We start from the raw sequence: 26,851 nt of genomic DNA on the forward strand, positions 1-26,851 counted from the left end.
CTCCACACTGATTTTGTGGCTAAAAACCGCCACACCACACAAGGCAATTAGCAAGTAGCAACTACTACTGGTGAATAGTGATAACAATTAACAAGCGGCCGAAGCTTTCCGGCCATGGCCGCCAAAATCAATTCACTCGCAGCTCTCGTATCTCTCCAAGCTTCACACCATCACCACAACTCCACGCCCTTCTATTTTTCTCCATTTTCTCCACATCTCTCCACCACCCTCACCTCCCGCCGGCGCTCTCTGAGGTCCGCTGTCGTTGCGCAGTCCACCGCCGGAACCCAGTCCAAGGCCCCCTCCGATGTCGATTTAGCCGCCGTTTCTGGTCAAGATCGTCTCTTGAAGGTTTCTTTTTCTTTTTTTTTTTAAAATTTTTTTTATTGTTTTAATTTAATTTGTTGTTGTGGTGATGGTGATGATTTTGAGATGTGTTTGGTTGGTGAGAAAGTGTGGAAAAAGAGAAGAAATTGGAAGATTGAATTTTGAGGTTTTGGCTTTGGCGGCCTTAAAGGACTTTCGAGTTCTTTGATATTTTCGTAATGTTTTGAATTGTTTTGTTTTGGGTTTTCCTTTTGTTGTCTCAATTTGTTTTTGTTGTGCTGATGATTTTGGGATGGTGGTTGGCGAGAAAGTGTCGTAAAAGAGAAGATATAGGAAGTTTGAATCTTAGAGATTTTTTGGGTATTTCGAGTAATTTGTTGGGGAAAAGTTACTTTAATGTGGTAGCTTCTAGGCCATGCGAGAACACATTGCCACAATTATAATTGCCATTTTTGATTTCAAAGATAGAAGGAATCAAAATGTTAAAAATAAAACATGTTTAGAAAGTAATTTTTAGACAATATTCAAATACTGTCTTTTAGTTTTTTGAAAAATACAAACACTTATTTAATTGAAAACATTTAAAGCTAGTACAACATCTCTGAAAAATTTATTTCCATTTTTTGTTACTGAACAAGCTCTTAGTTATTTACTGGGTTAAGGAAAAATTATTCTAATGGCCAAATGCTGATTTTAAATATGGATAAGAATCACAATGTTGAATTTGTGGTGAAAAGAATTGTGAGGTTGAAATTATGGTTATTCACTACTGTGTTTTTGCTGATGCTCAGATTAATACGACATTTCAATTATCTTAGAAGAAACTGAAAAAAAAAAAAAAATTGAAGAGAAAATTAAATTGTAGCTTTTCTCTGTCCTTTTTATTGGCAACCAAACAGCATGTCAGGCTTAATACTGTAATGATTATACTAGTGCTATATTGGTGCTTTTAAGGAAAAATTTTACTTGAAGATAAATTTATGTGTAGGAAATACTTTAGGAAAATGTTATATTTTCAATGAGAGAGATTGACAAGGTAACACCCCACCATGAGAAGATAAGCTCTAGTTCTATTTGATCAATTGGGTGCCTTGCATGAACAACTGGGACTTTACACTTTACTGGCAAAATTATTGATGGTGTTAAGGTTTTGTTTTTTGACATGGGAATCTTACTGAATGCTATTTTTGTTGTTTAAAATGCAGGTTCCAATATCAAATATCAGGAATTTCTGCATAATTGCTCATATTGATCATGGGAAATCAACTTTAGCAGATAAGTTGCTGCAAATGACGGGTACGGTACAGAAGCGGGAAATGAAGGAGCAGTTTCTTGATAACATGGATCTAGAGCGTGAAAGAGGAATCACAATCAAACTACAGGTTCATATTTTTTGTATTCTTTATAGGGGTTTTGTTGGTTTTATTGTTGTATCTGGATTTCATTTAGGGACATAGTTCAATGTATTGGCTGACACTAGCATATCTTGGACAAGTTTTATCAGTCTTCACCTAGTCGTATTTGTCTCGGCCATGGCCTCATTGTTGTGATGAGTCTCAGCCTTGACTCGGATATAAACCTATTTTCTTGGCCAACTCATGAGATGATTCTAAGTCACAACACTGTGGCTTGGATCTAATGAAACTGGGAGAACAAAATAGAAAACCTTTGCATTTTTCTGAGATTCCCTGCTTCAATTAAGAAACAATTCTCAATTTATGATTGGGAACAAGCAATTCAAAATAATTTATTTTCAAACAATTATTGACTTGTTATTAATCAAATTTCTTTTTCTTATTTTCATTTTTTAGTTTTTTGGAAAATAAAAAATAATTCTAATTTGTCATGCTACTATTCCAATATATTTTGATATACCAATCATAAAAAATTGGTGTTAGGTATAAATTGGGTTTCAAGAGTTTTTAATTCTTAATAATATCATAAACTAATTTGAAGTTCCAAATGCTTGCTTTCATGACCATTTAAAGAATAATAAGTGAGATTTTTTTAATTAACTTATTAAATCAATCTAATTGTAATTATATTTTCTGAAATTTTCTTTGTTTTTGAAGATTCTTTTGGGTTTTTTTAACCAGTATATTGAGTAGATAACCCAATATTGGTCCAAGATGACGAGTCTGATTTGCCTCTGGCCTTGCCATGTTGGCAACCAGTACCACAACTTTGAACCATGTTTAGGCAAGTTGTGTTGAGAGTGTATGATTAAAGGAAAACTGTGTTGAGAATGAATTTGTTCTTTTAGATTCAATCAAATAATAAATTTCTCTAAATATTGTGAAGAATTACTTAAGGTCTTTCCACCAATGGACCTGTCAGGTGGTACAAACTATTTTATCATTTGAAACATCTCAGTTTTGCATCATTTGAACCTTGTCCTTTGCATGGTGAATCATAGTAGTTCCCTTCCTCTCTTCCTCTCTCTCTCTCTCTATTTTATTTTATTTTTTTACAGTTTGATAGGAAAAATCCAAATCTGAATCTGTTATATTATTTAGAGAGGATGAGGCAAGGCTGCAAGCCTACACCATGTAATAACTGCTGGATGCATGGAGAAATCAAAGAATGATTAAAGGCCAACAAATCCGAGCTTAATATTCTTTCCTTTCTTCTTTCCCAAGTGAAAAACCTCCTTGAAATAGCCAAGGTGTCCTTAGTTAAGTTAAGAAGCCCCCCAAGAGGGACCACAAACTCTGAGCTACTGTGTATTGGATAAGCAAATGATGGCCAATTCTCCAAACTTGGTGTAAAATGCATTTTCTAACAAACAACTTTCCAAGCAAAGAAACCGACTTTAGAATAGGGAGTGATTCAGAAAACCTTCTCTGTGTCTCAGTGGGAAATATAGACTATTCAGGGCCTTGCAATAGGATTTCATGGACCGGCAACCATCTTTAAATTACTTCCACTCTAGCTTTTTGTCCTTGTTTTTGTCAACGACCACATCTTGAATGGAAGACAAGAATGAGCTTACCTGTTCGAACTCTCAATAGTATAAACTCTTAATGAATCTTGGGCTCCAATGGCCCCACAAACGTTGCATTTACCACGATCGCATCTTGATTCATTGCAATGAACAATGTATCAGGAAAATGATCTAAGAGAGGTTTCATTTCTCCAAATATCATATCAAAACTTAGTTCTTTGCTGTAATGCAGGTTAAAGGAGAAAAATTCCACCCTTTTCTAATTGCTTTCCTGAAACTGGAAATATCACCTCCCTCCCCACCCTTGCACATAGGCCTCCAATTTTCTCACCAAACTTCCCCATAATGATCTTCCTTAACAACTCCTCTCCATTCAAAATGAAGCTGCATAGCCACTTACCCAGCAATGCCTCATTAAGAACCAATAAACTCTGGATCTCCAGGCGTTCTTTGTCCATATTAGAGCTTAGAGTTACCCTATCTACCAGGTGCAATTTCCTTTCAGGATTTCTAGTTACCCAAAATATCTCTTTGAATCTTCTCTAAACTGGTTTAGACAGATAGCGGTATCATAATGGAGGACATGAAGTATAATGGTAGGCAGTATGCTAGACAGGGCATTCTTGGTTAGCTTAAGTCATTCCCCCATTTGTCTTTCCCAAGAAGCAATCCTTTGTGGAAAGTGTTCCCTTACTGAATCCCATACAAGTTTTGCTTTAGAGGATACACCCAATGGTATCTCTAGATAGGTTGATGGAACTAAACCACTCTTCACTGAGTTCTGAAACCAAAACTTTTCCCCATAGTAAGTCTCAAACTAGAATTTGCTTCAAGGCATAGGATATTCATCTCAGGTATACAAGTTGTTCATTCTTTGCATCATACAACATTAAGGTTTCATCAGAAAGCAACAAACATACAATTTCCAGTCCCTTACTTGCTTTTCCTTTACCCTAAAGCCCTGCATGTGACCTTCCTTCATCACCTTCAGAATAAAACAACTCATGATCTGACACTAAAATAAAAGGATAAGATGAGACTGGACCCCCTGCTTAATACCATGTAAACTCTAAAAGAAGCTAGATGGTGACTCATTAGCTAGTAAAAATATACTGACATTAGAAATGAAAAACTTAATCTGCCCAACCCATTTCTCTTTTTTTGATAGACACCAGAAATGACATGTAGTATAAGTTGCCTAGCAAGTTCTAGTTCAATCAATCCTTTTCCACTTAAAAACTATCTTTTCCAACAATAAAATTAAAAATTCCCAATTTACGTGGTTATAACTTTTGCAATATTTAAGGTTACAAGCAAACCTAACAAGTGAACCATTCAATGCAAAATCAATTGCTTCATTAGTAATCAGAACAAGACTGAGAATTTGCTTACCATCCATACATGCATTTCTGGAACTTGATCAAGTTTCCTGACCACCTTCCTAAAGCGTATTAACTAGAACCATGGCCAACAGCTTAAACAAACTACTGATTGGACTTATTGGCCGAAAGCCTTCGATGTCCTTGGCACTACCTTTTTGATATGGGAAGGTGTTCTTGACATTTTTTGGGTCCTATTGTAGCTTTATCTCGAGTCCTATATTATTCAAAGTATAATTGTTGATAGTTTTGGTATTCGGAAAGAAAATTCAAGTTACTCTAGCTGGAACATAGCAAGTCATTTTAGCAATTCTAATTATGCTACTGTAGTAAGTTACTGTCTTCGCTATTATTACTTGATGCTACTTGTAGCAAAGAATGAGGAATTTGGTCTTTTGATGGTTGGAGTTTGTTTGATTCCACGCTAGGATCAATTGCCTTTTATCATTATAAACATGTAATTCATTAATTGAATTAGAATTTACTAGGAAGGTTGAATTCACTTTAAGCATAGAAAAGAACAAGGATGAGGGGACACCCCCTTGTAAAACATAAGTCCACAAGGGCACGATGATAACATTTAGGCTTGAGGCTCCATGTTTGTCCAATAGATTATCTAGGCTGCATGTTGGCCAACTGATCCAAACCTAGTTGGCTGATCTAGGTATCCAAGTAAAAGAGTAGTATGCATATTTAAGCATCTAGTTTCCATGGACCTCTCTTCCCTTAAGGCTTGCAAAAGATAACATTGCGAGTCTCCTTCCACTACTAGATTGTTAAGTCCAAAAAATATTTCCTGGATCAAGCCTTCTGACAAGGCTAAGATTCCATTCTGAATGGCTACAGAGCCCCACTAACTTGGAAAAGGCTGTCATTGTACTGACTTAATTATTTACTAATACACCCTGGTCTCCAATCTCCTGATTTATGAAGGAATAACCATGGAAGTTTAACTTAAGGCAACCAAAAGAAAAGCCCCATGTCTCCTGATAGAGCCACATGCTTTTTTTTTTTCTTGGTCTAGCATTATCAGATTCACATGAGTACTCAGAAATTCCTTTGAAACAAAAACCAAAGAGGTAAGGAGGTTGGAGATAGTGTTCCACAAAAACTCTGAATGGAAGCAATCTTCTACACCCAGAATCCCTGAAGACAGTAATGTTTGAAGCATCGGCTGAGTCGTATCCACCTCAACCAAGTCTGTTATGATACCGATATCCAAGTTTGACTTGGAGATGGGTTGGTGGTCCGACAGAAAAATCGAAGATGACTCATTTTCTAATCCTTTTTTATTTATTTATGGAAACATGGTTTAGAGGCTAGATCTCATCCAGGTTTGCCGATAAAATGAATAGAGATGATTGAGGTGCTGGTGGAGTGTGGATTGATTCGCAAGAGAGAAGCAGCCTGGAACTTTAGGAGAAAGGGAAGATGTTTGATTTAGAAATGGCATCTGGATTTTTTGGAGCTAGAAAGGTGGTTTTATTCCACTTAATTGTAGAGAAAGAAAAAATGGGTCTGAAAGAGAAGAAGAGAATGAGAGAGGAAGAAGAAATGGGTAATGGGTTCTTGTGGTTGCCCAATGGGTATTTGGGTATATATACAATGGGTAATGAATATAGTGAGATAAATAGAAATATAGGAATGCAAAGATAGTTTATAAGAATTTAACTTAATTACATTTTAGACAAGTTACTTATAACTTTTTTAATACAATTACATGAAGTGTATAAATTAAATTTTGTTAGATAATACATTACTAAAAAAATTATTACTTGTATCAACATTAAGTCAAATTTGGATAAACAATTTTAATATTTTTATAATTAATTAAATTTAACATGAAGTTATTAAATAAAGGAGCATTTAGTATTAAAAATTGATTAAACATACTTTTATAATTATTTAAATAATATTAAATATAATTAAGCTTCAAATTTTATTATATTACCTTTTTTAGTATATTTAATTGTATATATTTTGTGTATTGTCTGATACCAATGTGAGATACTAAGACCGATGTACCTCAGGACCTCAGGAGTCGATGATTGAAACTGCAAATTTGAACCATGGAAGAATGGCAATCAAAGGCCCCCTTGGCAGAGCACCTTCTACTAACATAATCTCCAAAGCCCCTAAAGAAAAACGATCAACAGGCCTGCAACATCTCTAGAAGGAACCTAGGCAACACCAGTTGACTTGAATACCTTGTGCCAAATGCCATGGCAAATGGACAATGAAGAATGATGTTATCCAAGTCTCCTTGCTTTCTATAAAATGGGTTTTAACCATCTTTTAAGTGAGTGAATACTGAACTGAGAATTTGCTGCCTTTTTTAGAAGGCATGAGTGCCTAGATCTCTCTCTCTCTCCCTCCCTCTATAGAATCCTCTTTTTTCTCTTCTTTTTAGTCCTTTTCTTTTGTTTTTAATTTATTGGGATTCTACATTATTTTGCTGCTTTACACAAAGACCCCAAACTAAGCCATCAAAACAGGCCTTCCTCTTTTAATTTATTGGGTTACTCTTAAACCCAGAGGCAAAAGACCCAAAATCTAGTTCCTAATTATAGTTTTGGACTTGAAAGATCCTGATTCGATGAGACCCATGTACTAGCTTTGGTGGGAGTTTACTTCATTCTATAGAAGAAGTATTCATATAATTTCTGAACTATCGACGGCTGTAGAATTATCCATTCTCATTCTCTTGTTCTTCCACTTATGTTCTTCATTTTCTTGTTCCTGCACCTTTCCTTAGTGTATCAACTTGGTTTATCTCAGAAACCAACTATCTGATTTTAACCTTTTGTGTTTAGTTCTATGAACTGTATCTATCATTATCACCAACACTTTTCCCATATCAAAGAGCTTCTTGATTGGCTTGAGGCCTACAAGCACACTAAGTCTTCCACAGAGGGTTTCTTCTCTGATCGGCCTCTGGCTATTACATCCGTAAGTTTGATCTTTCTTAATGTTCTTTATTGCAGGCAGCTCGAATGCGTTATGTATTTGAAAATGAACCATATTGCCTGAATCTAATTGATACTCCAGGGCATGTGGACTTCTCCTATGAGGTATTTAAATCTAGCATATTAGATAATTAATATTTGGTGCTTCTTTATTTCTTAATGTGATGATGAATATGAGTATATCCACTTTTTTACCACTACATCTAGGTTTCTCGTTCTCTCGCTGCATGTGAAGGTGCTCTCCTGGTTGTAGATGCTTCTCAGGTGATTTTTTCTCACTGGATATGTTCTTGTTTAATCATTGTTTTCCCCCCTGGATATGTTCCTTGTTTAATTATTGTTTCCATTTATCATGTTCCTACTTTTCTCTTAGTTTGATTATTGTCTTTCTATAGATATCATTTTACTTTTCTTTTGATAGGCAATATCCTTTAACAATTTTGGAGACCATACTTTGAAAGTAGCCTTGTTTTTTGTAAAAGAACAATGATGTTACTACTACTCTTGTTACCTATCAAAAAAAAAAAAAATGATATTACTACTACTGTTGTTATTATTACTATTATTGTTGTAACTGAGTTTTTTCGTAAAATTATTCTTTTTATATTGAAAGTATGACTATGATATTGTAGGGAGTGGAAGCTCAAACACTAGCTAATGTTTATCTGGCCCTGGAGAACAACTTAGAAATCATCCCAGTAAGTTGGCCACAGTGCTGTGTCTTTTTGTTTATTTTACTTACTACCCACTGAATAATGGTAACAGTTACTTTCAAAATACTCAAATGCTTCAGATGCACCTTCATCTTGACTGATTGTAGGAATGACAAATTATAGGCATGTTTAAAAATTTCTACCTGAAGGTACTTTCTTCCTTCCTTCCAAAAATATAATACTATGAGAAATATTTATTGGAACTCATGGAGAAGGGGCTATATTTTTGTGAAATGTTTGAAATGCTTAATGTGGACAAAAACTATTTAGATGTATAAGGTATGATTAAATAAAGATAACAGAATAATTCCATCATACACTCACCCACTTGGTGGCTGAGATTGTGATGGTGAATTGAAGAATTTTTATGCACAAAAGTCTGAGGAAGCTTTGCCTATCATGAGAAAAAAAGGTGTGAGGAAACTCCATGAACTTCATTCAGAACCATCTTGCTTTTTTTCTTTTCAATAAAGATAAGTTTGAAAATGAAGGAAGTAAATAGTAATACAATGAAAATCTCCCATATGGAATCAAAGTTTATATCAGTTTTCATTATTGAATTTTCTTTCAAGTTTTTGAATATGACACAATCATGGGTGTATATAGTGATAGAGCTGAAATTAATTTGAATTTCATATCAGAGTAGTCTTATGTGAAGGTTCTAGATTGAGGCCTCATCTTTTTCTGTTGGTGATGAATAGACTAACTAGGTTGTTCCAGAAAAGGTTATATGCTGTATATTATCTAATGGAGAGCTTTAGTTGATGAGATTAGAGTTGGGTGAAACACTAAGAAGTATGGTGAGATGCTTTAAAATGATAAGGCTTCAGGATTTGCTGTATTACAACTGAATATGCAGGGAGTGATTTTTTTGTAGAAATCACAGTAAAGGTTGTTGGTAAGGAGATAGTCTTCGATTTATTTCATCTTGATGTTTCTCCATACAGACGATTGCATATCCAGAGGTTCTTTTTAGTGGTTTTAGGGGCGAAAAATTAGGTAGATTCTCTCTCCTCCCTGTTATTCATGTTGAGAGGAGGTTTCCAGCAAGTTAATGGATGTGAAGGAGAATGACTTGATACTAAGTGATGGAACTCTTAATATCACCTTTTTTTTTTCTCATGTAAAAGAATGTGAGCTCATTCTTCCTCAACATATTTACTGAGAGGACCTTTAAATAACTTTAGTGTTATTGCTGTTGTGGAACTTGTCACACAGATTTCTAGTTTATAGCATCTCGTTCAAGTGGTTTCATTGTTCCACTTGATCTCTCTTCTAGATATGGTCATTGACCCAGTTGGTCACCCTTTCTCCTTGTTTGAAGTGTACTTTATTGTATCCTATGAAATTGTATAAATTCTTAGAGTTTTGTAATTGTAAAATATTATCACTGATATAGAAAATTGTTATTTGTCACAGGTTTTGAACAAAATAGATCTTCCAGGTGCTGAACCAGTTCGTGTTTCTCAGGAGATTGAAGAGGTTGGTGAACAAAAAGGGATTACATTACCTATCAAAAAAAAAAAAGGGATTACGTTACCTATAAAAAAAAAGGGATTACGTTCATTAGATGGGTATTTTGGTTTTACTTGATGACATGTATGGTAGGGGAACTATTCAAATTGTATAGGCTGCGCCTCTTTGAAACTTTTCCTTTAGTATCAATCTATACTGAAAAATACATTCAGCATTGCAAAATCTTGCTCTTTGAAATTCTTTTTCATTTTACATATTTATTTATTTTCAGATGGATAAGAATTGCTACATTTTTCTTACACTAGGACTATTGTTGCCTTTTTCTGGGTATAGATAGGCATTTCTGTACTTCCTTATGGTTGTTGAAAGGAGAAGACGACAAAACAAAAAACGGAAGACTGATTTCTTGAAGATTTCAAAGAATGGAAAGGGTTTTTGTGTGACCATGTTCTTCAGCCAGAAGTCTGCCTGGGTTTGTTAATTGTCTCAATGAAGCTAATGAAGGGAAAAAAAGCTACACTTTTGGGTACCAGCAACCCTGCAATGATTAGTGAGGTAGGTTTCTTTGCTTATTGGATATTAGGGTAAGTTGAAGAAAGAGATTTCCTATTATTCTAGATAAGGTTCTAGTTTTCTGGCTCGAAAAGGTCATCCCTGCTCAGCGAAAACTTTATCCCCTCTTGTTCAGCCTCAGCAGCAACCTTTCTCCTTTGCCACAACCTTCTAATACTCCAAGACTTCAAGAGGACCCCCATCTAGGATTTTGTCCCTTGTTGCCTTGCATTGAAGAGAAGTCTGCATTCGAACTTCTTACAGTTCTCCTGTCTATGTATGTACTGCTTGGGACAGAGTAGTGGTTTTGGACAAAGAATCAGCAAGCAATCTTGGAGTTTTCATCAAAAGTTTATTCAAAAAGCTCTCTAACATGGGCCAATGGTTGTGGGGCAGGTGGCACAGGCAGATTAGAGGGTGTTTATTGAATGTCAATTATTTAAGTCTTATATATTGGGTGCTAAAGGTTTGATTGGGCTTCTAGGGATAACTTTCTTCTTCTTTGTGGTGGATCCTTAGTTGGATGATCTTTAGGACCAAGAATCTAGGATTACTCGAAGGTTTTCAGGTGGGTAGTGAGAGATTATTGTTTCACACCGTGAGTTTGCATGTGATACTGTTTTCTTATCTTCTAGTGAGGAATTCAATGTCTCCAACTTTGTGGTAATCCTTATTTAAGATTATTTCATGGCATAGGATTAATCTCTATAAGAGTGCCTTTCCTAGCAACCAAGTCATCAAATAAAGCCATGCTTCAAAAATTCAAAGCAGCAGTGTAAACCATGGATGGAGTGAAGGGTTCCACTAGCCAGAGTTGGGTATCAAATTAATTATAACCCAAATTTTAGGAAGGGAAACTACTCTATAGGATATATTGCGCAGGAATATATTTGACAGTAGTGAATCATGCCCCTGCTGAGTAAACTCTAGTTGTCTTATTAATACATTCCGGAGTAAATTATGTATGCACTCTTAAATAATTAAACTGATATTCTTGACAAATTGCATCTTCCTAATTTTATTTATTTTTCTGTATGTGATGCTTGCATATATCATCATTCCACTTTGTCTATGAAAAGAAATATATCATTATTCCACTTCATTATTGCACTTCTCTGAAGAACACGTATAGAAAATCCTTTTAGCACTGCTAGAATTTTAAACTAGTCCTCAGTTTGCACATGTTTCTATGCAGGTTGTTGGGTTAGATTGTAGCGATGCAATACACTGCTCTGCCAAGGTTAGTTCTATATTGAGTTTATGATTTATATGCACAGATAGTGTCCTTAAGTGAAGAATTTAGTTATTTGATATGATTATATCCTAAATATTATGATTTTCTTTGTCCTTCTTTTTCTTTTGTAGGAAGGAATAGGTATAACTGAAATTTTGAATGCAATTGTTAAACGGATTCCCCCACCCTGTGATACTGCAGAAAGACCTTTGAGGGCTTTAATATTTGATAGGTATCTGACTCACACATCATGGTTGAACTTCTCAACATTCATGAACTCAAGTTCAATTATGTTCTAATAGTCTGTCACTTGTCCTGTATAATGCATGGTCTCTCTTCCCTCATTATTGAATGAAAGTTTAGATCACATTCAATGCTAGTATTCTTACATAATGAATAAACAAATGCATATCATTCATGCCAGTTAATTATGTTATAATCTTAGTGATTTTATTGAACATGCAAGCTAATGAGTTTGCTAGCTTACATGACAAATTTTTTTATAGATGGCACATTTTCCAAATAGAAATTGACTACCATATACTTCTTATGGTGATACAAAAGGTTGTGTAAAGGTTGAACTTGGAAAAAGGAAGCTGTATAACCTTGGCAATTCAGAATCCATTTCTAAAAGTCATGCCTTGTACATTGCATTTCTGAAATGTCTTCATATTTGAATTGGCTGAAACATATCAATGGAGTGGAACCTTGGATGATGCAGAAATTAATTTTACCTTTTTTGATAGGCGTAAGTCCGAAAGTAAACATAAGCAGGAATGTGGCTGCTAAGAAAATAAAGGAACATTTGAAAGACTGGAAGGAGAAGAGGCTTTTTTTCTTGCCTTTTTTATTTGTGTTGGGGGGTGGGGTTTGGTTTGGTTTGGTTGTTTTGGACTGAGATATGCGTAAACAGAGGGATGCTGGTGCAAAATGCTGTGTGTCCAACTCTTGTGAATTTATTGTGCAATTAGATGCTGCTGTTGTCTAAATAACAGCTGATGTAAAAGTTTCAGAAAACATTTATAAAATTATATTTTCACAATGGAAATAATAAACTTTCATATTTTGGCCCAAAATTATAGGGCTTTTTAATGTTGAAAACAAATTGTTCTATTCAATGCATTCTTCTTTTGTTTTCTCTTTGCTATTTTAATTTCAGCATATAACATATTAGCCTTTGCATTATTTGGGTGTGTATAAATATCATTTCTTCAAACCTTTTCAGTTACTATGATCCATATAGAGGAGTGATCGTATATTTTCGAGTCATTGATGGGACTATAAAGAAAGGTGACAGGATTTATTTTATGGCTAGCAAGAAGGTAAAGTATTTCTTTCAAGTATTATTTGTTTTTTGTCTTTCTTTCCCAACTCAATTAAATTACATTGGCAGGCATTATTTTCTCATTGTAGATATTTGCACATGGTTCTATACACCACGTTCCATTTTCCATCAATGTAGTGTTATTCAAATAATTAACTTTGAAGAATTGTTGTGCATATTAAAGTTTTCTTTAGTGGTCTTTATGATCACTGTTTTGGTTTGAAAGATTCTAAATATTCGTGACATCCTTTATGCTAATTTCTTAACTGCTTAATCTTAAATTGCAGGATTATTTTGCTGATGAAATTGGAGTTTTATCTCCCAATCAGTTGCAGGCTGATGAATTATATGCTGGTGAGGTACAATAATACATCTCAAACATTTGGTTCTTTATATGAGTTCTTGGTTTCCGCTTTTTTTGCTTCTTGATTGAGGTTTGTCTTATGTTTAGTTTTTGAAGTGAAAAGTTGGTATGCATTTAATGTGGCTGCTTTTTCTGCCAAAAGCTAAGGTGTAGTCTTAGGCACATTTCCTATGAAAAAATAAAATAAAGTTAAAAGGGAAATATACACTTTTACAATAGATATGATCAGTTCATGCTACTGATGATCTTGTTGTTTACACATTAATTTGTAGATAACTTTGTTTTTCCACATTAAAGGGATGATTTTTTTTTTCTTTTTTCTTTTTGAAGTAAGTCTTTAATGAGAATAAGATGGGTAAAGTCAATCATATATATGCCTTTGAGGGAAGTTTTCATATAACAATAATACTCTGTATGACTGCTGCATTTTGGAGAATGTTCTCTGCGTTTCATTAGAACCATCCAAAATGCAAGAAATTTGAATGTTTTGCTGGTTGTTTCCAGACATGAAAAAGATTTGATTACATGCAAGATATGCTTAATTTAACACAAATTTTTGTCAAATACATGAAAACATTTTTTTTTAATTTTTAATTATTAATTTTTTCTATTTCTTTATATTTTATATTTGGATTTTATAAAAACAGAGACTATCTACTTAAACCTACACCCTATCCTACCTTGTTGGGCTTAAAATTCCTCACTTTTAGCTTGAGGTGTAAGCCCTCTAGTAAAATTGAGCTGCAACTCTTTGGGGTGCAGACACCTACATACACACATCAGTCTAGTCATGTCTGTAGCATATATATATATATATATATATATATATATATATATACTTAATGCATATATGGTATTTGTATAATTATTTATACATCTGAGTAGCTAATTCGTTTAATGTAAACTTGTTATAAGGATTTCTTTCCTAATGTTCTTTACATCCAAATCCTAATCAGTGATCAGTAGCCCCCCCATGACGGCCACCCACAGTCTCCCTCTCAAATTTCTGTACCTTTTCAGGTGGGTTACCTTGCAGCTTCTATAAGATCTGTAGCAGATGCAAGAGTGGGTGACACCATTACTCACTATGGTAGGAAGGCGGAAAACTCCCTGCCTGGATATGAGGAAGCTACTCCAATGGTGTTTTGTGGCTTGTTTCCTGTTGATGCAGACAAGTACTGATTCATACTTACTTTTATTGTCCTTTAAATTTTTATTTTCCTTCTGTGGTGCCATTCATTTATGTTAATTTTGTTGTTAGGTTTCCTGATTTACGTGATGCACTGGAAAAACTTCAACTGAATGATGCTGCATTAAAGGTAAACTAGTACTCAAATCTTCCATGTCACAAGGGCACTTTTCCATTGGGTTTGCCAGTACCTCTATGTCCCATGTCCTATTTGACTCATCACATTTCCTTAGACCCCACTTAGCACATCTATACATGTTACTGTTCATTTTGTCCCAAGATTTCTGTTACTGTTTTCAAAGATGTTTGAGTGGTGGACTATTTACCTATCAAAAAAAGAACTGTTAGCATGTGGAAAATGAGCTTAAGAGTTGTTGGAATCCCATATTTTGAAGAGTATCCCCATCCAGGAGGTTGAGCTTTCAGTGCCCTTCATCCTATTGTTGATATAGTGGCATCAAGAATAAGTTAATTTGAAGGGTTTATAAGAGGGATTTGGGATCTGAAGTAGCATTGTCCTTGGCTTCCAAAGAGATATGGAGCTCTAAGGTACCCTCCTAGGTGGGTTGCTTCGTTTGGGAGAAGCTATTGGAAAAAATCCAAAAGATAGATCGGCTGATAAGACATGGTTTGGTGTTAGTTAACCTGTGTTTTTGCTAGCATTTGAGGAGTTGGCTGATCATATCTTGATCCATCGTATGTGGGCCTGCTTTTTTGCCCCATTGCATGGTCATAGATGTGATACTTGGTTGACATGGTGGTTTTGTGGGAAATAGTGACATGGAGACCAGGAGAATCACTCCTCTTTGTTTAGTTGGGCCATTTGGAAACAAAGAAATAAAATAAATTTTGAATATTTTGGAGCATCGAAGTTGTGAAACATCTCTTCCTTCAAATATTGTAAATCTTAGTGTTGATGCTTAGAGAGAGCATTAATTTTCTCTTTTCTATGGCTTGGGCTCAATAGTCTAGGTAGTCTAGTTTGTTTTCCTTTATTTGGCCTAGATGTTCCTTGTGTACTTCCTATGTGTTGGGTTTAACTCCTTTTTGCTAAACCCCTTATTTGTATGTGCTCTTAATTTGTCTATTCAAAAGGAAAATGTTAACGATGCTTGAATACACTTTATTTTTTGTTTTTAACGACAAACCCTAGAACTCTTATAAAAAGGTAGAGACTTCTCTTATGTTCTTAAAAAATGCTTTTCAAAATTTTAAAATTCAAGTAAAAAAATTCGCTTCTTCAAATTTCAAAATTTTGAAAAGCATTTTTTAAGTACATAAAGTAAGTCCCTACTTTTTGAACAAGAATTCCTGCATTTTATATGAGAGTTTCTATTTTTAAAAATAAGAAACAAGAAATGCATCCAAACACCACCTTTATTATAGGCTTATTATTTATGAATTATATAACTATTGTGGTTTCATTTGATTTAGATGAGTTATAGAATTTAAGAAAAATAAAAAGGTAAAAAATTAATTAACAAATTGCTAAAAGTCCATTTGGATACTTTTTGTTTTGAAAAAAAAAAACTTCTATATAAAAGTTGAACATCTTATACAAAAACTTCTATATAAAACTTCAATGTATGTCTCTTGGGATTCTTGTATCTTATATCAAAGTTACTACTATTTTCTGATTTGAAAAACAAAAAACAGGAATTGTATCTAAATAAGCTTTTATGATAGAACAAATTTCAATATATACATGGAGAGCACCATTGGTAACTGGATAAGAGGGTAAGGGTTTTGAATGGGTTTTAATTAGGTTTACATAAAATCAATTAAGATGTAAATTGATTCCCATTCATGCAATATATCCCGACACAGATCAATATGCATAAAATAAATTAGAGATAAAACATATATCCCAATTGGTTAAAAGCCAGGGGACTACCACAGTGTTATTCACTATATGAGTATAGGAATACCAATATATGCTAATTGCAGCCAATTCAAATCTATTCAGTCCATGAGTTAGTATCTTTATGAATCCTTTCTCTTTGCTGTCATGAGTCCATGTTTTGTCATGTATGAATCCCATGTATTTTCAAGTTTCACCAGAGCATTGCCTTCTGACAAGCAATTCCAGAATAATGGTAAGGGCAAGGGTTCTGACGGATTTGCTATTTCTAAGAAGCAAATTAGTTATAAATTCATGCAAGAAAGTTGGTTTTAGGAACGATTGTCTAGATGGCATCTAGTCTGAATGGATTTTCAGTCTTAGTTCATGCCAAAGCAATCCTCAAGACCTAAGCCTCGTCTTTCTTTTGAAAGTACTTCTCCCTCCTTATTTGTGAAGTGCCTTTGGTTCTAGAACATATTTACTATTGTTTGGTTGTAATAAGGGCGTAGTTTTAATGGTATATGCAGATCTTGGTTACTTGCTAAAGAATTGTGCTCCCTTCTTCAATGTCCATTTTGCAGTTTGAGCCTGAGACATCCAGTGCCATGGGCTTTGGCTTTAGGTGTGGGTTCTTGGGTCTTCTCCATATGGAAATCATTCAGGTCCACATGCTTTCAACTGCATCTCTGCTGCTCCTTTAGTAATTTTATTTGATCAGTAATTAATAGATTGCTGACAAATTTCAGGAATCACAACACGTTCTCTGATAAGTTTACATCTTGCAGGAAAGGCTTGAGAGAGAATACAACTTGACCTTAATAACTACTGCTCCAAGTGTTGTATACAGAGTGAACTGTATAAATGGTGATACTGTAATCTCCTCTTAATCCTAAACTCACTGCATTCATTTTATTTTACTTTTTTGGTCTAAGATTGCTGCACTAATATTGAATTTTCATATCTGATTAATGAATAAGTATCAACTTTCACTTGAGTTATCATTACAAAAGGATTCAGTTATTTCATCATTTCATTTTTGAACAAATACACTAATGTTCAGTAGGCTGCTCTGTTTACAAATAATAAAGTTAGGTAGATTACTTGCATGCAATTAAACACTGTTTCTGAAGAGGAATTACAAAGAGAAAACCATATATATGCTCTAAGTTAAAGTTGCTAAATCATTCTTTTCTTTTTAACCCAAGGACTTGGTTTTGTTTCTCTCAAGCAAAACTACCGAAATTTTAGAAGGGTCATGGAGTGGAATATTTGAATGGAATGGGCATTCTAACAAAGCTTAAATGCCCAAAGTTAGTAACATCTGATGATGCTTCCATACATGAAGATCAAGAGAAATGGATGAACCTGAAATATTAATAACCCTAGTGTAATAATTTTTGGATGAACTCTTTTAAGAGGGAGGGAGGGTCCCCTATAGGCTATTATAACCTAACCCTTGAAGCCCAAGGCCCCTTACTTCAATTGAATTCCGCAAGCTAAGGCAGCCTGTGAACTTATACTTCAAGCCTATCTGTTCACAGAGATGCCATTTTATCTACCATCTAGTCAAAGGGAGCTCTTCCACATTCCATCTAGCATTATATGTTCATTGTTTAGAAGAAAGATTATTTTTTGAGATGGTTATTTTATTCTTACTAAATTAAGATATTCCACATTTGTTTGCTTTTTTTATATTTTATATGAATCATCTACCTTTTGTTTTTTTAATAAAAAACAAACGAATTTCTTGATATGAATTAATAAGTAATGAAGGATGGGAAATCCTTCTAAATCTACAGCTGATCAAACGGAAAATAAAGGTGGATATCTCAAAAAGGAAGATTGAAGCAGTCTTACAGCTGAAAGATATAAGAAAAATATATGTAAGCTAGAAGAGGCTACACAACTCAGAGAGGGGGTGAGGGGTTCTGTATTAAAAGATCCCTTATAAATAAACCTGCTGCTTGATCTGCTGCATATATGCTGCATGATCCCTTATAAATAAACCTTCCTTGGCTGAATGATATGCTGCATGATTAGCTAAATGTGAAAGTCCATAAGGAAAGAGCAACCCAAGAGCCCATGAGTCATCTAGTATTTAAGGTTCCTAAAAGAAATGGTGAAGTTCTCTTGCAGTTCATGATCTTCTATTTTTCTTGTGTTGGTGAGGTTCATGTTGAGTTATGAGCAAATGGAGCTCCTAGCTTTCTAGGTAGAAGTATTTCCTTTAAATGTGAATGATTCCATCATTTCTCAATGTTAGAAGTCAACTAGATGCATTCTCTTCATTCCTTATGGGCCAGAACTTTTTTTTTGATAGGCAGATGAAGATTGGAAGGTATTATCAGAGAAAATTTCCTTAAGCTCTGGTCAGTGAATACTTACCCCTTCACTCCTTCCCAACTTTCTAATTTCTAGAAAGTTCCCTTACTCTGGACTTGTATGGTAAAAATTTTGTCCATACTAGAGCTATTTCTTACATTGACCAAATATTTTGGGATTGGTCCCTACATTGAAAATAGCATTGAGTCCTAACACATGGTCGAATTTTGTTAAAGTAGGGCCCTTTGTATCAACTATTATCTGTGATACATGGGCTTTTGTATGCATGTAGGGTATTGGTACAAATCTACGTGTTGGACCCCTTTGATCCCTAGACCTTAGGACACAGTGTTATGGCTAAATAACCTAATTTCATTCTTTTCCCTTATTTTATACCATATGCCAAATTGAAAATTTTATCTAATAATGTTCTATGTGGGTACTACACTCATATGCTTGCAGCAAAAAAAAACATATTGCAAGTCTTCAGTATCTTAAAATGAAGTAGAAATATGGTTTTTTTCTTTATTACACACACTTTATAGGTAGTTGTTGGACACACATCCCATATCGAAACCTTTTGCACATCTGTATCCTGTGGAGGTACATCACATCCTTTAGAATCTTCTCATAACATATATTATTGCTTTCCTAATTGGTTGATCTTCACTATTTTTTTGTGTTAGATCTTCCATTATTAATTGTTTTTTTTCTGATTTAGGTCTATGTCCTTGCTATGAGAAATGATGTTTCTACTTGCATCTATTGAGATAAATTTCCTTTTATTTTTATGTGTGTGTGAATGTCATTGTTGTACTCAATATGGAATCTTATTTTTCTTGAGTTAGGTTGAGTGCTCAAACCCATCCTTACTTCCTGAACCTGGAAAGAGGACATCAATTGAGGAGCCATATGTTAAGGTTGTTGCCTGCATCTATAGATGTTCTCCCATTTAGTCATTTTCTGATATATCCAGATATCTTTAAGTTCTTGTTTCAAATCCTAAAGAAAAAAAGGCTATTTGATTTTAAAACAATATGTACAGATTGAGATGCTCACTCCAAAAGACTATATCGGTCCTCTCATGGAATTGGCTCAAGACCGTAGAGGAGAGTTCAAAGAAATGAAATTTATCACTGAGAATAGAGCATCAATTACCTATGAATTACCCTTAGCAGAGGTACCTTTTCCTATTCAATCATCCACTTGCTTTGATAAACTGAAATGCAGTTGACTAGTAAATTAATATTGGGTCTCCCTAATTTTTTGGCTGTTGATAGATTGAATTTTCTCTGGTTTTGAAATTCATTCACAGATGGTAGGAGATTTTTTTGATCAGCTGAAGTCCAGAAGTAAAGGTTATGCTAGCATGGAATACTCTTTTCTGGGGTAAATTCTTCTTATGAACTTGTCCTCATTATGCCTAGTTCATTTGTAATAGCTCACATTTCTGTTGTAGGTGAGCCTCAGATATGATTTCCAGTGAAAAAACGTATTGTTCAGCTGTGTGGTTGTACTATCACCTGATACTTTTCAAGAACACACTTGATGGGCAAATAGGTTTCCCTATGAAATGATGTAAACATGGTTTTATTTTTCTTTTTATTTATAAGGGCCTTTCTTCAACCAAGACAAAATATCTTACTTTCTGCACAGACTTTTCCTAATAGTATGCATAAAAGTTTGCACTTAATACACTGCTAAATTCGTACATCCTTGAATATTTTATATTCTCCTTGATAACTTGAATCTGTTTAAGTGGCAGAATTTTCTATCAGGATCAAATTTGTTAATGGTTTTCCTTTATGAAACAGAAAGATGTCTTTATTTTATTGGATGTTAAAATATTCTATCAATTTATGCTCCGTTTTTTTTTTCTTTTTTCCTTTATTCAAGTTGTGCATTTCAAAATGTTTAGTGTCTCATTTTTGCCTCTTGCATGACATCTAAGTCTTTATGCATCTCTGGATTACTATGATGGTCCAAATATATAGGATGTTCTCCAAGGAAGATTCTTATATTAATTCATTCTTCGTTTTGATTTTGATTGCCAGGTACAAGGAGAGTGAATTAATAAAACTTGATATTCAGATTAATGGTGAACGTGTGGAACCATTGGCAACTATTGTACACAAAGATAAGGTAACATAAGTTTTTCCACTACAGATCATCATTTTACTTATATAGAAAGTTCCTGGAACAGGGTAGAAATAGAAATTAGAATTTGGTACATTACTGGAGTTGGTGGAAGAGAAACATAAATGGTGGAGTAACCGAGTCCAGAAATCCTTCAAAGAATTCAAAAGGTGGAAGAATATCTTTTCTGTGTTGGCAGTGTTGCTTTTTGAAAGGTCAACTGGAGTTTTGTATAATAAATTGAAGATATAAGATGTTCTGAGAAAAACATTCTCAGTGCAATTGTTTGTTTATCTCTTTTGCTGATAACCCTTTCAGTACCGACTGATCATTTTGACACCCTATCTCCCAAAATGTGGATATAATGGACAAGTCTGTGCCATGGTTGATGTGCTACTTTGCCCTTTCAAGCAAAGTAGTAAACAGCCAGAAAAATATCTTCTTTCTTAAGCTCATGAATCTTCCTCCTCATTAAAACCTTTGCTGCACTGCACTCTTTGAATCTGTCTGAGATGCTGCATTTAAATTTCCTTTACCATTCTGAGCAAGTATCCTTTACTAATCTTTGGGTGCATCAAACATAAAAGCGACGTAGTTGGATTGAAACTTTTATTACATCCTTGACGTTCCCATTCAAGTAGTTTATCCTCCCCTCATTCTAGATAAACAGTAGTGATGCACTGGAGATAATTCCTGCCATTCAAAATTCACAGTTCTCATACTGGGTGGAGGGTGCTAATATGACCCATTCTTTTACCAGCACTGAGATCTGACTTCCAACATGTTTCAGAATAAAGTCTCACACACAGCAACAAGAGATGGAACCACACACAATATACAACTTACCACACCAAAGGCTGAACTACCTTTAAAGAGACTGTCAAACACAAAGGAACCAGAAACAAGTCAATTGTTCCACACCAAATACAAGGATCAGCTTCCTGTTTATGAGCCGAAGCCATAAATACCCTCCAGTTTAGCATTTTATATGTAAATTTTTTTGGATCAGAAAGAAATGTTTACTAAAGCAGCAATGTGAAGGAACAAACCATCAATCTGTTATGGAAAACTGAGTATCATACTGTCATTGGCATCCTACAATGCTTATATCAGTCCCTAGCTGGAAGCATTCATTTTTATTCTGTTATGTTGTTTCAACTTTTCGGCTCCAATACCATTTCTGTTTGTCTGTGAGGATCACAAGAACAAAATAAGAATAGCAGGAAGAAATAGGACAGAAGAAAAGAGAGAGTTCTAAAACATGAAAAGAAAGATTAAAGGATGTGTGAGAGATCTAAGGGTTTCTCTACATTGTATTTGCACTATTTATTGAAGCCATGGAAATACCCTGGATAAAAATACAGAAGCATCACATGCTGATCAATGTACTTAACTAACTTTGAACTACCATCTGATGTGTTCCTTTTTTAAGCATAAGTGCAGAAAAGTTGCTTGATTTAATGATTTTAGCAACTCAATTCCAATAAAATTAATGTAGGAACTTTATATAGGTTGTGATCTCAATAATCTGCACTATTGGGCTCTCTAGTCCTCTTAATCCTTGTGGGTGGAGTGAGCAGTAATACAAGAGAGCTTCCAAAGTTCCTTCATGATGCACCCAAGGAATGGATATCTTTGCTGAGTCATTGTACCATTGCATAGAAAGGAGTTTGGAAATTAATGTCTTCAGTCCCACATAAATGTGGGGAACAATGGCCTAGTATTCATGTATCATGTGGCATTGTTCTTGCATCATCTGTTCATGAGTCCATGTGTCACAGAGCTTTCATATATGTATCCACATATTGCACTTATTCAAAGGCTTGTATGGCATGCTCCAAATTGAGCGTCATTAAAATAGATCGTAAAAACATGTGATTGTTTTCATGAGGTCATTAAAGGTATTAGGTGATTTTGTTATCTCTGTTGATGTGTGCTTGTTGATCTAAACAGAAGAAGATATATTGATATTTTATTTTTAAGATTTTTACAATAACAAAGTAGGTTTGGAATCAACATATGCTGTTTTTTTCTTTTCAGGCGTATGCTGTGGGGAGAGCATTGACTCAAAAGCTTAAGGAACTTATACCACGGCAAATGTTTAAAGTTCCAATCCAAGTATGATCCATATTCACTTTTAGTAGGCACTGAAATTCCAAGTACTTGTGAAACCGCATTGTGAGAAGGATCATTGTTTTCTTTACAAGACTTCTTTAAATACATGTCTCAATGCGAGATGTGAAACTATCCTCCCTTATTTGCAATAGAGCTTGAAATTTACAAATTTTAATGATTTAATTTTTTTTTCTTAATCTATGACCTATCTTGATGAGGAATTTTATCGATTTGATGTTTTTATTAATCTATGATCTAACTTGAAATGGAGTAACAATAAAATATAAGATTTTGTTAAAATACGTAGCTGCCTGTGCTTCTATCTCTACTTCTGGGGTCATTGGAGTACACATCCAAATACATAGATGCTACATACATAAAATGAGATTTTTTGTTTGAGGGAGAGAAGACACGTGCTGTGTATTGCCATGTACTTGTCAAGGTTCAAAATATTGATATTGACATAGATAAAAACAATTTGGATATTCAAAATATGAATATTGGAAAAAATACTACTAAAACATGGAAACTTGAAGTAAAACTTCAAATCTTGTTGGTAAAAACAAACATTAATACATCATCATGGAATTAAGAGCATTATCTTAAAAATGCAGACAAGTGCGTGAGGCTTAGGGTGACCTGTCAAGTATATGTAGGGTTTGATTTCACACTATAGCATAGGAAACAGAATACAAATCAAGTGAATACTCACTAGTACTATCTGGAGAGAAACAATGGAAATTTTGGAGATATCTTGGGAATATTTCGTGAATTTGTTCTTGAAAAGGAGGTTCAGAGGCAGATTGGGAATTATATCTGAAATATCATAGAAAACATTAGAAATATTTTAACCGAAAGATATGTTCTCTTATATTTATATATAAAATAACCAAACTGTGGAAATATCTGTGACATTTTGCATATATATATTAGGTTTTTTCTTGGGCACTTGTCTTGTTAGCATGTGAATGTCATGTCAAATCTATGCCTCATGTTGGTGTCCTTATAAGTTATATATTAACTACCGTTAAAATGATTTTTTCCCTGATACATTTGACTGCATTATATGCCTTTCTTTTCTTTTTTCCTTTTGGTTTTTATTTATTTATTTTGCTCTCAACAGAGTTCACACCAATAAAAAATGTATTATTTTGATCATCATCATCTTTTCTTTTCTCCTCACTGATATGTGATCTTTTTGAGCCTGGTCTACTTCACTAAGAAGAGGTTTACATAGAAATTCTAATTCCTTCACTAACTTCTCTAAGTGTATCCTGCTGTTGACTTATGATTTCTTGGTTCCACATATTTGTGATCTACCCATGACAGGCATGTATAGGAGCCAAAGTCATTGCTAGTGAATCTTTATCAGCAATTAGGAAGGATGTTCTATCCAAATGCTATGGTAAGATAAAATCTGCCCTCGTGGACTGTGCAAATGTCAGTGAATCCTTTTCTTTTCCTTACTGAAATGGCATTCTTGTTCATTTATTTTGGAATATTCTCGAACAGTTTTCTTTGAGAGGTTTATATAGTTGTTGAATTAGTAAAATTCTGCTTTGTTTCTCCCATTTGTAGCTTGTGTTCTCTCTCTTGTGGAAGGACTTTACCTTGTAATAGTTCATTTGTCTGGTAGAATGAATTATGGCCTTCATCCATAATAGCAGAAACAATGATGTTGATTATGTTTTTATTAACTAACATTCATGCCTTTCTAACATGAAAATTTCTGTTGCTTTTCTTGTTCTTCTAGGTGGGGACATCACAAGGAAAAAGAAATTGCTTAAGAAACAGGTCCTTACTTTTTTTCATTACGATGTTGATCTCTTATAAACATGTTTTCATATATGCATAAAGTGGCTATTAGTGATTCTTGAAAAATATTTTTCCAGTTCATTAATGTGACTGGTTCTTCTGGAGAGTTACAACTATGAATGTCCATGGCTTTGCTTGAATAATAAATATAGCTTAGGGGGTCAATAATGTATTATATATCCTTTATCACCTATATGAGGTACACTTTGTTGTTATATTTTCATCCATGCAGAAAGTGTTCACTGTTTTCTTCACGTTCCTATTATATCTGCTTTGCATCTGAAAAATGTAGAACTTTTGTTGAAAAATGATGAAGCAATATGTTAGCACTCACCATATGTAGTTTTTGAAATTTCAGTAGGACCTAGAATAGAAAAATTTATGACTATACCAACAATGCACAATTATATGATAGGAATGTTTAGGATATGACCAATTATGATTCCTCTGTTTTTTTTTTTTTTCAAAAAAGAAAAAAAAGAAAAAAAATCTCACAACAATATGTCACATATGTCAGAAGTAGTATTCTCAAAATTCCTTATTGTTTCCATTTTGTCTTTTAGTAGTTATTCTTTGATGGACAAGCTTAATTATTGTTTGTAAACATTCAACTAGTGTGGGATGGTTTTTTGACATGTGAAAAAGTATCTGATACTGTAGTTATTGCAGGGAAAAGATGACTGTTATGTTAATGACCACAGGAGTCAAACTCTTGAATTGCAAAATTGTGATGCACTGAATGACAATTAACTGAAATTACCAGAAAAGTTCATCCTTCACATTTGTTATGTAGTGTTTAACCATGATATAGCGCTTAGGTTTAGCTCAGTTGGCATTATGTTTGAAAGCCTCATTCCTTACACTACATGGGTACAAATTGAAATACTAATTTGCTTTTATCCTTTTTTCATTCCGCAAAAGAATATGAGAACCTTTGAAGCACTGAACCTTGGGGATGGTATTCTTTGCTTAGACATTGGATCATCTCTTTCATCAGTGTCCAATGACTTTGGGTTTGTAGAACAAGTTGTCTTGAAAGGTTGGCTTGTCTTTGGCTCATCTCCCAGAGATTTTGCAGCTATTGGTGCATATTGCCTTTGGAAGTTTTGGAAGGAGTACCAGAGACAGTAATTGGGCAAAAGGAGTCCATGCTTGGGCATCCATTTGTTGGGGGGTGGTGGTGGAAGGAAATGTTAAGATTTTGGAGGAGAAATGGATGCCCTTTGAACCCTGTGGAACTGTTTACTACCTCTTTTCCTTTTAGGTCAGTTTCTAAAAATTTCTCGGGCATTCGACTGGCATGATCGTGTTTTGAATTGGAGAGAAGAGTGCTATGGTAACAGGATTTAGGATGAAGTTAGGCAGTATATGAACCTCTACCTGTAGGACGTCTAGGCAGTAGGCAGTTTATGAACCTCGAACTGTAGGATGTCTCTTAACTTAAAATGGATATTCATTGGGAACCTGGGCTTGTTGACAATTGAAGGAGTGATCAGAGATTACCGTGGAAGTGAGGTTAGGACCTCCAAGTCGGCAAGCAGGGTTGGCAATGTGGGCAGACCTCATGGTCATGAGTGATTTTCTTGGTTTTTGGTATCCTGGCTGGTATTTATGTGATTTAGAGTTTAAATTTTTTGTGGTTTGTTCTCAATCCTTCATTTATAATCCCCCTCTTGGTTTGGCTTAAAGAGTAGTTCATCCTTTTTTGTAATGAATTAATGTATGTTTATTTTTTATTAAAAGAAAAATGATGAGAAATGAAATTCTTTCCCTGTGCATGACTGTTTTCTGATCATCTTCTTCTCAGGCTGAAGGAAAGAAAAGAATGAAGGCAATTGGTAAAGTTGATGTACCTCAAGAGGCTTTCATGGCTGTCTTGAAACTTGAAAAGGAGGTATTATGATTGTATCACTTGATAGCTTGTAACAATATTGTCAAATACTTATGGAAATTCCTTTAAAGAAAAAAAAAATTGCTGGAATCATGAAGCTTCATGCAGTTTGACTTTTCTTTTGTATGGTTGGTTTGGGCCAGAATGCTTTATGAGGAAATATTGAATGTGATAGCCTAAACAAATAATAATAATAATAATAATTTAGCATTCAAACCCTAGAAGGAGATGTTGGAACATTGTATGAATCATTTTTCATGT

The 26,851-nt window shown here is 34.4% G+C and overlaps 1 protein-coding gene across 1 annotated transcript; it reads left to right on the forward strand.

Annotated features, from left to right (window-relative positions):
* LOC100252626 (translation factor GUF1 homolog, chloroplastic) lies at positions 1-26,680 on the forward strand. The gene is made up of 22 exons (NM_001397746.1): positions 1-351; positions 1,533-1,709; positions 7,635-7,721; positions 7,824-7,880; positions 8,249-8,314; positions 9,749-9,811; positions 11,553-11,597; positions 11,723-11,823; positions 12,817-12,913; positions 13,203-13,274; positions 14,300-14,454; positions 14,541-14,598; positions 16,893-16,973; positions 17,097-17,183; positions 19,482-19,553; positions 19,679-19,813; positions 19,949-20,022; positions 20,688-20,775; positions 22,810-22,887; positions 24,214-24,289; positions 24,638-24,678; positions 26,507-26,680. Exons 1-22 carry the CDS (start codon positions 115-117, stop codon positions 26,600-26,602), a joined length of 2,043 nt encoding a protein of 680 aa, NP_001384675.1. The 5' UTR covers positions 1-114; the 3' UTR covers positions 26,603-26,680.
* The last annotated feature ends 171 nt before the right edge of the window (positions 26,681-26,851 follow it).

The sequence above is a fragment of the Vitis vinifera genome, chromosome 7 (genome assembly GCF_030704535.1).
Source record: "Vitis vinifera cultivar Pinot Noir 40024 chromosome 7, ASM3070453v1".
In the NCBI taxonomy this organism is placed as follows: Eukaryota; Viridiplantae; Streptophyta; class Magnoliopsida; order Vitales; family Vitaceae; genus Vitis; species Vitis vinifera.